At 49.4% G+C, this 12,581-nt stretch overlaps 1 protein-coding gene across 3 annotated transcripts in view; it reads right to left on the reverse strand.

The window, feature by feature from the left end:
• Positions 1-563: 563 nt before the first annotated feature.
• The window catches only part of SEPTIN2 (septin 2), a 33,603-nt gene continuing 21,585 nt past the window's right edge, over positions 564-12,581 (reverse strand). For all 3 annotated transcript variants that reach the window (XM_077757286.1, XM_077757301.1, XM_077757296.1), the window contains exons 6-13: positions 12,006-12,140; positions 11,706-11,823; positions 7,960-8,061; positions 7,445-7,590; positions 6,080-6,163; positions 4,537-4,594; positions 3,129-3,231; positions 564-1,403 (exon numbers count right to left, since the gene is read on the reverse strand). In XM_077757286.1, the coding sequence (XP_077613412.1) occupies positions 3,130-3,231; positions 4,537-4,594; positions 6,080-6,163; positions 7,445-7,590; positions 7,960-8,061; positions 11,706-11,823; positions 12,006-12,140 (745 nt within the window). In that variant the 3' untranslated portion in view covers positions 564-1,403; position 3,129. The remainder of the gene's footprint in view (positions 1,404-3,128; positions 3,232-4,536; positions 4,595-6,079; positions 6,164-7,444; positions 7,591-7,959; positions 8,062-11,705; positions 11,824-12,005; positions 12,141-12,581) is intronic.

Genomic DNA, 12,581 nt, shown 5'->3' on the forward strand with positions numbered 1-12,581 from the left:
TCCTTCCCCGGTCTTTTTCTGGGAACTGCTTTCCCAATGTCAGTATAAATGTTGAAAACAGCAAGCCTGGAGCACTGGCACCCCTCGGAGCACACGGCAGGGAGACACACTAGGAGGGCATGGAAGGGCCAAGGCCACAGAGCACAGAAACGGACCTGACCGGGGGGATCTACCAGTGAGACCGTGGTGCACATCAGAAATGACTTTCTTACTTGGTACATGGGGAAACTGGTATTAAAATGAATGAGGGAAGTGACAGTGGCTGAAAACGGACAACCGTCTNTTTCAGAAAACCATTAAAAACTTCAAGGAAACAAAGGAAAGCCAAATCAGGAAAACCTGGTAGGCACTGAGGCTTCATGGGGCCATGAGCCTCAGGGCCGATGACAGCCCTGGATTCAGAGGCCTGCCCACCAGAGGACCCCGATTTCCACTGCTCCGGCAGATCTTACACACTTGCAGTTGCAGAAAACACATTAAAGTGCAGTATAAAAATACAAAAAGGTTGGTTTCTAAATATATCAACTTATTAATTTTCCTTAAAAAGTAACTTTTTATGTTAGTTGAGTAGTAAAAATCATTTATTGGCTCTCTTTGTGTGCATTAAGAGTCATCGTTGTAATATGAAAACTGGAGTTCACAGACACTTTCTGTACAGAGCGGAGTATAAACCAGTTATCAGTGAAGAACACTACAAAACATGGCTTGTGCCAGGTTCACTGCAGAGCAGTTTAAAAAATGCTGTAGCATTAGAATCCAGAGTTCTTAAAAGTTGCTCCTAATGGTCTGTTTCTAAGGAGCTTTCTGAATACGCGCATATCACGTTAGATAATCCTGCAGTTTCACGTGGCAGAAAGGTAACTGCAGATGAATGAACGGCATTGAATTACAGCAGCAAAACTGGTTTTAGGTTGTGTTCAAGGCAAAGCAAAGCAAGCAAGATGGGCCGTCTTGGTGACTTGGTAACTAAATGCCCTACTGCAGGTCAGTTCATCACTGGCTCTATGTCGCCACCACCCAGGAACACTGCTGGCTTGATCTGAATGTTCTAGAAATGAATCAAGAGTGCTCCTCAACCATGAGGCCAGCCAAGTCAAAGAAATTCAATGTTAACTACACATACTGACTGATCCTGGAAATCAGTTCCAACATTAGTGGTTAGTTAAGGTGGAAGAAAGATAAAAATGAAAGGTTCACCTCACAAGATATAAAGTATAACATAGCAACGAAATTACAAATGTTAAAGTATTTCATACAAAACAAGACATCAAAAGTTTAAAAAACAATTAAATTCTCAGGCACAGGTACGGTAAAATGTGGACGGGCACCCTTCCGGTAATCTGTGGGAAACACGCAGCTGTATTATTCAGGCGGAATGTTTTCTGTATCTTGCAAAGTGTTTTCTGGAAAAACAAAACACAACACGTTTAGATGAATGCGGGGCAAAGCTCCTGCTAGCGCCATTAACATTATTTTCGGTATCACAAAGGGCACAGATTCAGCAGAAGGCTGGCTCACGTGACCACAGTTAACTAAATCAAAACAGTATGGATGAAGCTCTTGGGAACTGCGAGTTACCACCAAACTGAAAAGTATACCAAAATATAAAACAGTTGCATATACCTGAAGTAGAATTTTCCTAATTTCATAATTAATGTTTTAAAAAGAAAAGCAGGAAAATCAGAGAAAATGAGCAAACTTCGGTCACTACCCCCCCCTCCCGGTCAGGAGTTCTGTCTCTTCCAGTTCCCCAGCAGTTCCCCATGAGGCACCAAACCTGCTAAAGCAGAAGCAGCCACACGGGGCCGGGCGAGCTGACACGTCCCCAGTTAGAGGAGCGCAGGCAGATCACTGGAACCCCTGGCGCGGGGTCAGTGTCCGCGGCCACGCAGCGTGCACTCTGCACACACTCTCCGGGCTGCTGTGCGGTGTCAACGACCAACTCTGGGCTGCTGTTCAACCCCAAGTGGGGTCACGTGTCCACTCCTGTTCCAGTGACCAGGGACACCGAACAGGTGTGTCTGTGCGCCTCACAACTGAAACCTTTCCCCCACAAGCCACAAGGGCAGGGCTCCCAGCAAGCCCCTGCAGGGCCTTCCTCTATCACCTGGGCGACGGCCATGGTGGACCCAACACGTGTCCCAGCCTCCAGGTGCTTCGCTTTCGTCTCCTCAGTCCTGCCCCGTGTCAGTTACACCTCATCTCCCTCTACGATCAGGCCCCCGCCTGTCGTAGACTCTGCACGTGCACCCCCAGACCTGCGCCAAGCCCACAGGGCCGCCTCCTCCTTGGGCGGATGGTTGACTTTACCTTTCCCTCCTTCCTCCGGAGGGTGATGCTGGCAGCTACCTAGACATTTGCCCTTTCCTGACCCTGGGGCCCTGCTGTCTGCAGAATCCCGTCAAACAGCGGGGCGAGCGCCGAGGCACACCGGGGCCAGACATCTACGAGATACGCTGATTACCACGGGGCGGAGCAGAGCTGCGCTGCGGACATCAGCCCAGCCATCTGGCTCAAGGAAACCCTGGTCCATGGGGTGTAATTTGCCTCTTCACGTCATCTTTGCCTTTGGCTTGCATAAGTTGTTTTAACAACACTTCCAAAATTCTCTTTGAAGAGATGTTTTCAGCTGCATTAAATTTCCAATTGTATGACTAGTAAAGGTTATTCTTTTAAAGAAATGTTTTAATGTTTTATTTATTTTTGAGACTGAGGCAGAGTGTAAGCGGGGGAGGGGCAGAGAGAGAGGGAGACATGGAATCCAAAGCAGCTCCAGGCTCTGAGCTGTCAGCACAGAGCCTGACAGCAGGGCTGGAACCTAACGAACCGTGAGATCATGACCTGAGCCGAAGTCGGACCCCCAACCGACTGAGCCCCCCCAAGCGCCCCTAGCAAAGGTTATTTTAGTATTATTTGTCTTCGTTAATCACATTTACCAGCTCAGAAAATACGGACAATCTTTTCTAGGCTGGTAGAGTGGAGAGGCTTCCAACTTTTAGAAGCCACCCTGTCTCCTTCAAGGCCGGCAATAAAGTTAAAGACGGAGCTTCAAGATGCAAAGCGTTAGCAAGACTGAAGGAGGTGGCACATGAGCTTTAGGCTGAGGTGTCTGAAGGTCCCCCTCTTACCTTACACGTGGTGCCCGTGGGCCCCGCCATCGCCGTCCCCGCCCTGCAGCTGCAGCTGCATCTGCGCCTGCATCCTGGCGATCATCTCTTGCATGCGGCGGAGCTGTGGGCACAGGACGAACGGACACATTATTGGTTCTCCAGGTCCATTCCCCCTGGATGTTCTTTACAGGCATTCTCGGGATTCCTAAAACATCAACCTCTGAGCTTTCCCAGAACATGACAGAAATTTACAGAGAACTCTTACAAATCAGTAAAAGAACCAACGACTCAACAGAAAACTAAGCAAATGATAATATGCAATTCAAGTACAAAACAGAAATGACCAATAAACACGAGCATTCGGTAAAGGCACCAGGAGACATTCTTTAACCTCGAGGGTGGGGAGCAGCACTGGGCTCTTCTAAAAGATGGCAAGGCCCTGGCTGTTCCAGAGGTGTCTGGGCCTTCCCTGCTACCCTCACCAAATGTCATCCTTACGGTCTCCACCGCTTTAGATGGGCCTCCAGGCAAGCGTTATACAATATTTACTTAAATTCTCTTCCGGGAACTTTGTAGTCATGTTTTCAATATTTAAGTATCTTAATCCATATTGAAGTAAATTAGGGCCAAAGGAGTGAGTTTAATTATTGTTTCCAAAACACTTGCCCATTTGAGGATTTCCTGGATGTGCCTGAATCCCACGGCCCTAACGGAACCCACCTCTACCACAGACAACTTTCTCATACTTTGGAGCTCTTTCTAGACCTGAGTTTCATCAGCGCATCAGGCCTGCGCCGCACTCTGGGTTTCCGTGAGCAGAGCAGCCCGCCCGCCCTCATGAGTCCTCCTGTGCTCAGTCTTCAGGTCAAGTCACGAGTGTGAGCAAGCTTCCCCCAGCGCTGTGCTGGAAGGGCGTGCAGTCTGGAGGGCTGTGACCTGTGCACTGAGCATCCTACCTAAAGTGATGTGTCCAGGCACGTTTTGAAAATTGTTTTCGGGAGAGTGATCTAGTTTCTTTTCGGTTTATGTCCTACATATTTCTTAAGTTTTTGTTAATGGTTGTAAATGGCAGTTGCTCTCATTATATTTTCCAACTGGTTATTGGCTAGGTATAGGAAAGCTACTAAATTTTAATTTGAATTAAATTTGAATTAAATTCATTAAATTTAAAATGAATTTGAATTGCCAAATTCATTAAGTTTCAGGAACTAACGTCACTAAATTCACACTATTCCCAAAGTTTCCCCACCAAATTGCTACTGGAGATCAGACGGTAACACGTGTAAAAGCACTATCCACACACATACTGATGCACGCGTCATAAGATAGATTAGTGACATACAACGTATCCCTTCGAAGAGTGAGGAAAGAAAACTCAGCCTCTGTGGATGCACTTCAGACTTGGCAGGAACCCTTTTCTACTCACCTCGGCTTCCTTCTCCAGCAGGATCTGGTCTTTATTCATGTCCTCACTGTCCACTTTTCTAACAGTTGAAAGAAATTACAATGATCATATTGCAACTAATTTAGCTGGTTATTTCTGATGACAAATGTCCAAAGTAAAATTTTACTTTACACTTCTGAGAAATGTTATCTAACATTACCCACATTTATCATTTTTCTGACGAATAACATAAATGGATGAGAAAAGAATGATGAAGAGGCACAACATGAAATAGTAAACTGAAAAAACTTTCCTAACTCCAAGCGGGGGTGGGACACTTTCGTCTTTACTTATTCAAGGAATATGAGCTGTTAGCAGGAGGGTACTCTGTTTAAAGATAAGTTGTTCTTTACGGACACAGACCGTAATGAGACCACGTAAATGAACAGGGCCTGAGCACCCAGACTGAGGCCACCGGTGAGGGAGCCCCTCTGAGCGACGACAACGTAGCTCTTCGTGAACTCCTGCTTGGCTCACTCACAGTGGGATTTTCCTGTGGCCTCTAAAACCTTTCTCTACGTCTGGTCCCCAAACAACTAACACGATAAATCAGACCTTAACGTATACCCCGTAGACACACACAAACCCACCAGATTTCAAAAACGTGAGCACCTTATAACAAGCTACAACACAGCAGTCCCCCCTTATCTGTGGCTTCAGCGGGCGTGGTCAGCTGTGGTCTGAAGGCAGCAGACTCTCTCAAGCGTTAGGTTAGCAGCGGCCCAGGGCTCCGCCATGCTGCCCACGCACTCCGACCACCTCACCCCATCCCGTGGGCATCCTAGCGTCTCAGAGGCTCACGAGTGGAGCGGTGAGCGCAGGGCAGGAAGGTCGTTCACGTTTAGAGTACATGGCTGTAACTGCTGCGCTGTCTTGCTGTTGCGGTTAATCACTCACTGCACCCGATTTATAGGTTAAACTTTACCACAGACGCATGCCTACAGGAAACAGGCGTACGTGTGTGGTACTCGGCACCGTCCTCGGGCAGGCGTGCTCTGGGGGCCTTGGAACATGCTCCTGTGGGCTCAGGTGTGTGGGAGCAAGTCCTGTACAGAAAGCTCTTTCTGTAAAGTGGCGCAGGTCACTACCTTGGTAACTAAACTGAGCACAGATGTGGTGTGATCAGAAACAAATCAGGTTACAACACACAGGCCTGGAGTAAAAACCCACTACGATGGTGAAATAGGAAAGGCGAGGCCAGCCGCTCACTCCACCTGGGGAGCTGCGCTTTGTGACAGCAGGTAAGTCTGTCCTCACTGACAGACAGATATTCTTGAGCCCAGTCACTGGCCTTTCCACCTAAAGCTACCCCTTGTGTGCAGGTGGTTAAAGCTGCTCTGGACGGGTAAACAAAAGCACTGCACAACGACACTAGCAACAAGTACCCGGGAAGAGCTTCTGAACAGAAAACCAAATCGTGTGGCTTCAAGTCAGGATGACACAGCAGAACAGGCAGAAGGGGGGACAGCGTGACGCTGTGACGCAGTATGGACAGAGGGGGACGGCATGAATTAGGGGTAACAACCTGCCGCCTCTTTTGAGCCTCTCGGAACGGAAGTTTTCATAGTGCAGGTCCTGGGTCACCTCCTGGAGATCCTGCATGTGGGTGCTGCCGAGAGAAGGCACACAAGGCTGGCTGAGTGCGGAGAAACCCACGCCCCACTTGCTACTTCTAACTTGAACACAGAGTGGCTGCAGTGCTGGAAAACGGAAGGAAGCTCGGAGGTGCCCCTGCTGCCACAACAAGAGCGCCAAAGCTCACAGCACAGGGTCAGGTGAAGAGGNNNCAGCACGGTGCGCGGGGGCAGAGATTTCAGCACGCCCCTTTAGGTAAACAGCGTCTGAAACACAACGTACTTTTCATTTTCTCTTTTTCAAATCTTCCTGACTTCTCAAGCTTAAAGAGTTGATCAGTTTAAGCTATCAGGAAGACCATAAGGCAAAGTATTAATATTTTGGATAAACTAGAAATAGCACTTTGAATCTTCTAATCATCTCAGAAAAGTCATCATTTTTTTTGGCTCAGGTTTTTCAAATACGTAAGCTGTCAGGAATGAGAGGCGACGAGGCATTCTTGTCTGCTTAGGGTCTAGGGAAGGGGCCAGTGACAGCAGACGGTGGCGTGCTCTCCGTCGCTCTAAGAGGCGCACACGAAGCCACCATCTTCACTGCACTGTTTGCAGCACGGCCACAAGGACCTGTCCTGAGCGACACAGATTATGCCTGAGGAAGCTGGTGGGGTTTTTACTTGTAGTTTTGGTGCTTTCTGTTCACCAACAATTGCTCAACCGGGACACACACCTCAATGAGCACGTATGCCAATGTTTAGTTACTCAAAATTTACTCTTTGAATTCTTCTGATTAAAGAGATTTTAGATTTTAGCAATACTCTTTCCTTCAGTCTGATTCGAGAGCAGTTGCATCTGCATGGATGTCACTAAATGTGAACTCTACTTTTCAGAGGGAAAATGTGCAGTTTTGCAGCTGGCTCTGTGGGAGGGGCTACGAACGCACTGAAGAACCTCTGGACGGCCTGCGGCGGGAGTGGAGAGGCCGCCCGCGGCCCCACAGCGCGCCTGCACCTCTGCTGCCAGAGCAGGAGGCGTTTGTGTCGGGCGCGGCCACAGTTCAGGACCAGGCCGCTTTCAGCGTCAGGAGAGCTGGCCGGCGAGAGAGGGGAGGGCACTAAGGCACAGGCCTCGAGTGGGAGAGGCTGGTTCCACAGAGCCACAGCGAGCTCCAGGGAGGGCCTTCCCGCAACGGGTGCAGCGGCCCCGCCGCCCAGTAACCGTGGCGCCAGCAGCTGTCTGCGGGGCCGCACGCACACCCTGCAGTCAAAAGGCTCTGCTCTCTGCTAGGCACGGCCAGCGGGAGTGCACGGGTGTCTTACATGAGCATTGTCCGCAGCTTCAGAAAGTCATTGTGCTCCGGGTTCTCCACCTCCACGACGCCCCATGGGTAGAGGCGGCCTCTGACCTTCTTGCCCTTGGCTTCGATCAACTGATTGGACCCGACCACAGAGAATGGGATACTGGCCTAGAAAGAGACACACGCAGTAGACTGGGTCCCCACCGGGAAGCCCAATTCTCGCTGTGAGCACACGAACACGGGCACAGATGGAGCGCACCGCTGCTTACTGCGAGATTTCCTCAGAGAGCTACCAGCGCAGAGCATGCTACTTGGAAGGACAGGTGTTTTCCACATGGGACAAATCAGATGAAAACAAATTGAGCCTGCGCCAAGATTTCTAAACCTTAGGTGGCAGCTACGTCAAAACATACTTAAAGCAAATCCACTATGAATCTCTCAAAAGTCAGCCTTCAGGGATGTGGCCCTTTGCCAACTCCTTCCCGGGCGCTGATGACAGGGAACAGGAGTGACGGGCACCTGGAGAGGTGTTCTTACCTTGAGAAGTCTAGTCTGCTCTTTAAAATCCTCATCTTCATCAGATTCTGCATCAGGTAAATGATAGATTTTGATATTATGTTCTTCAATTTCATCCAGAATCTGAAGAATGACAAAAACAGGAAGAATTTTACCAAACAACTCATATTAAAAAGCAGGAGTGCCTGGGGCGCCTGGGTGGCTTGGTCGGTTAAGTGTCCAACGCTTGATTTCCGCTCAGGTCATGATCTTGGTTTGTGGGATCAAGCCCCACATCACACTCTGTGTTGAGAGCACAGAATCTGCTCGAGAGCCTCTCTCTCTCCCTGTAGCCTCTCCCTTGCTCACATTCTCTCAAAATAAATAAAAACCAAAAAACAACAACAAAAAACAGAAGAGAACTGTCCAACTGTTAAAACGGAATCAAGCCAATCACTGACTGTCAGATGACTCTGAACTGTTGGGAAGGCCGTGCCCGTAGAGGCCCCCTCTGCCCAGGATGACGACAATAGAGCGCCGCCACCTTCAGGGCACAGAGCAACGGCTAGCACACAGGAGACACGTCACAAGCAGCCTCAGGAAGCACACGTACCCGGGGAGTGGCACCGCCAGATGCCGCAGGTGCCCGAAGAGCCACAAGTGTCGCCTAAGGCGTCGAGGATGCAAGTGCTAGAGGAGGGAGGGGCCTCCAGGGGAACACGAAACCCAGGGTGGCTGGAGGTAAGCCTCCTGGTTGGAGAAGACAGGAACAACTACTGCAGGTACCAAGCAGAGACTCCCCTGAATGCCAGGCTGGGTTCTGGATTTTATTCAAGAAGAGAAAAGTGGCAGCCATAGAACCACACACTCGAACCAGCCAAGCAGGCGGGAGAGCAGCCTAGGGGACAGGAAACCCTGGGCGGGAGATGAAGGAAGCAGCTAGGCATCTGCAGGCCGACCAGCACCCAGCCCCCAAGCGCCTCCTGTGCCCAAAGGGCCAGCAGACCCAGGCAGGCTCGAGCTCGGCTTCCTCTCCCTCAGGGTCCTGGGCCTCACAAGACGAGAGATGAGAACACCGACACCAGGTCGGCAGAAATATCCCTACTTGAAACCCTGCTCTGCATTGGTGGATCTTAACGGGAACCCTTGGGGCTTTACGATCAAAGATCGTGGGACTTAACGCGTTGTCTGCACTAATTCAGGAGTTGCAAAGACATCTTTCTCCCTCCTCCCAACATGCTTCACCTTCCAACGGGACCATCTGTGCTTTGAGAGCCCTCCTTCCGAGAGGAGCCAGAAGACCCACCTAGCCCGCGGGAGCAGCCCAGCCCTGAGCTTGAACTCGTGCTCCATCTGTTCCTCTTTCCTGCCCATTATCTGCTGGCCCCGTCAGGCTAAGACTTACACTGAGGATGAGTTGACCAAATGCAATAAATATGCGATTTTAAACCAGAAGACAGAAAGAAGAGGGTGATGAACCAAAGGCAGTCACCCATGTCCTGCCTGGGGGCAGCACAGAAGGTGGGTCNTGTTCACACACACAGTTTACATGAAAAAGAGTATCAGATAGGAAAAGCAGAAGCCACAGGAGATGATAGGATCGAAACAATCCTAAGCAATGCTGACATTCATGGATCAGAAGACAGGTGGTAAAGCAGGCAGGCAGGAAGTCCAGTCTTCCGAGAGCGCAGCCAGCCCGCTGGGGAGGCCCAAGGCCGGCGGCAGAGGGGCTGCTGGCCAGACCCTAGGCGGGACGGCTACTGGGGTCAACGTGGGGCCAGGCAGAGACTGAGGAGGGGTCAGATAAAGCAGGTCCGCCAGAGGCTCTTTCATATGAGGGGGAGGGAGCACACCAGTAGGCATCTGGAAGAAACCAGACAAAGAGAAGTGATTACAAAGGCCCAAGATGAAAAAGATAAGGGCAAAAAAGGACTTCAATTCATTTCCGATTTTGAAATCAAGCCCTAAGAGTTCTGGACACAGGATTAGAGATGGGTGCACCAAACATTCTAACCCTGACCCTGGTTCCCCTGCTTCTCTGAAATCCAACGTAACATTCTTTATTATGAAAGGTGGAGTTCCCTTAAGGGGGGATTACTAAAACACATACTGTCAAGCAAAAACATGCCTAAGATTTCAGGGGCTCTTCCAAAGGCCTGGGTACCTCCTAGAAGCCTGGCCGGCACAGAGACAGCAAAGGAAACGGCTGACGCAGTCCATGCAATTGAACTCTGCCATGACAGAAGACGTCAGGAAAAACGTGAAAACATAAAAATCAAACCAGGTCTAAAAACCCAAGAATACCCGTAAATTGAAAAGCAATGAAAATGCAACACAGGCTCTAAAACCCTCAGAGAACACAATAACCCATCAGGCACCAGGATACATACTCACTGGCATCAGTAATGAGGAAAACACGTGGAAACCAGACAGCACTTCCCATTTCTCAGACGGGAGACGCTCTAGAAAACCTGGTGCGTATCTAGGACAGTTCTGGCGGGGGCGGAACACGCTTACATCGTGCTTTGAGACTGTAAGTTGTTACACATTTGCTTTGAGGGAAATCCAGCTATCTTTCAAAACTTTCAAAAGCCCATCAATTTCCTTTCCAAGAATGTGTCTGATTTCCAAAACTGTCAGAAGACAGACATGTGCCCACATGTGCCAGGTATGGTTCTAGACTTTTGGAACATTCGAGTGAGCTAAGCAAAGATTCCTGATGCCAGGAATAGAAGGGCGGGGGTGGGAAGCCCAAGAAACACTGAAGAGAGATTGTGTGTGTGCCCGGAATGCTCCTGAGTGTGTGTGTGTGTTGCTCTAAGCTGAGTGAGGATGCGGAGGAGTGTTTTGTGTGTGTGCTGGGAATTTTTAGAAAGTCAAACGGCAAAATAATATGTACGCCATGATCCCATTCTGTAAAAACAAGAACATAAATAGACTATGTTTCTGGAAGGACAGGTATGTCACTGTAAACAGCAATTGCTTTTATGGATAATTAAGAGAACTTTTATTTGTAGAATTTAGCAGATGAACTTGGACTTTCTTTTAGCAATTAAAAATTTTTTAATATTTATTTTTGAGGGAGACAGAGCACGAGGGGGGAGGGACAGAGAGAGAGGGAGACACAATCTGAAGCAGCTCCAGGCTCCGAGCTGTCAGCACAGAGCCCTACTGGGGGCTCAAACCACGAGTGAGATTGTGCCCTGAGCTGAAGTCGGACGCTTAACTGAGCTACCCAGGTGCTCATAAACTTGGACTTTCTTCATGAGCACATAAGTAAAAAACAGACACGTAATTACAATATACACCAAAGAACCAACAAACGCGCACCACAGACCAGCGAGCAGCATGGGGCTGCTGGGAGGTGACGGCCACACAGCTGGCAGAGAGACACGGGCAAGGCAACCTCCAAATGGCCAAAACATAAGCCCCTGAAACGTGTACGGTACCAAACGAATACAACTGAAATGCGTTCCTCAATGGATTGGTTGCAAGAAGATGTTTAGATAAAATAACACGACTTCACAGAGATGATCACAGCTCCATACTCACACCATTCTCCTAACACAGGGTGTCCCTTCTATTCACTGACAGTATTTTCATCTAAGGTGAATTACAAACAATAAGAACTTGACATCTTTGTACAGGAAAATATTAAAAATCTACAAGTGTTAGGGATTTCTTAAAGACCACCAGCCTCCCCGTCTGTTCCCCGGCACCTCAGAGCACCCCTCTACTCTCTTTCTGAGGCGCCTGGCCCTCAGCTACCCTGAGTAAAACACACTCACCCTTTTCTTCAAGCGCTCCCGCTCCTTCAGCGTGAGGGTGTCGGCTTTGGCGATGACAGGCACGATGTTCACCTTGTTGTGTATCGCCTTCATGAACGCGACGTCTAAGGGCTTCAGTCTGTGAGGAGCGAGACAGCGCCATGAATTCAGGGGAAAAGGAGGGAGATCACACAGTTTTGTTCTCTCAAAATTATCTCACTTCTTGTATTAAAATATACGCGACTTGGGGGAAGCCGTCAGCCCACAAAGTCAGGACGCGACTCCCGCACAGCTGGCTCCCGCGGCCAGCCGCCCACGTACCCGTGTCCGAAAGGGGAGATGAAGTAAAAGCAGCAGTGCACCCTGTTGTCGATGATGTGCCGCCTGTTCAGGCCGCTCTCGTCATGCAGGTACCGTTCGAACTGCTCGTCAATGTAGGCAATGATGGTCTTAAAACTGCGAGCACCACGAACATCAGTTATGGGACACAGAAGGCACAAACTTCAAAGACCAAAGCTTTTTCTGTCCCCTGCCTTTATACCAAATAGAATTTGACAACTCATTTATAAGACGGGAACTGAAAACTAACTCCTACATTTGGCAAGATAAATGTTTTTGGAAAGCGTGGGAAGCATGATTCCCCCAAGCACTGGGGGAAGGGGAGTTTAAAGGCCCAAAGGGAATAATTAAAAGCACCTGAGGTGGGGTGCCTGAGTGGCTCAGTCAGTCAAGCACCCGGCTTTTTTTTTTCACATTTATTTGAGTGAGCGAGTGAGTGAGAGAGACTACACACATGCGCACTCCAGTGAGGGGTGGGAGGGGCAGAGGGAAGGAGAGGAGAGTCCCAAGCAGGCTCCACCGGGAGCCTGACCTGAGCCGAAATCAAGAATTGGACAC

Source organism: Crocuta crocuta, unplaced genomic scaffold (assembly GCF_008692635.1).
Source record: "Crocuta crocuta isolate KB4526 unplaced genomic scaffold, BGI_CrCroc_1.0 scaffold290, whole genome shotgun sequence".
In the NCBI taxonomy this organism is placed as follows: domain Eukaryota; kingdom Metazoa; phylum Chordata; class Mammalia; order Carnivora; family Hyaenidae; genus Crocuta; species Crocuta crocuta.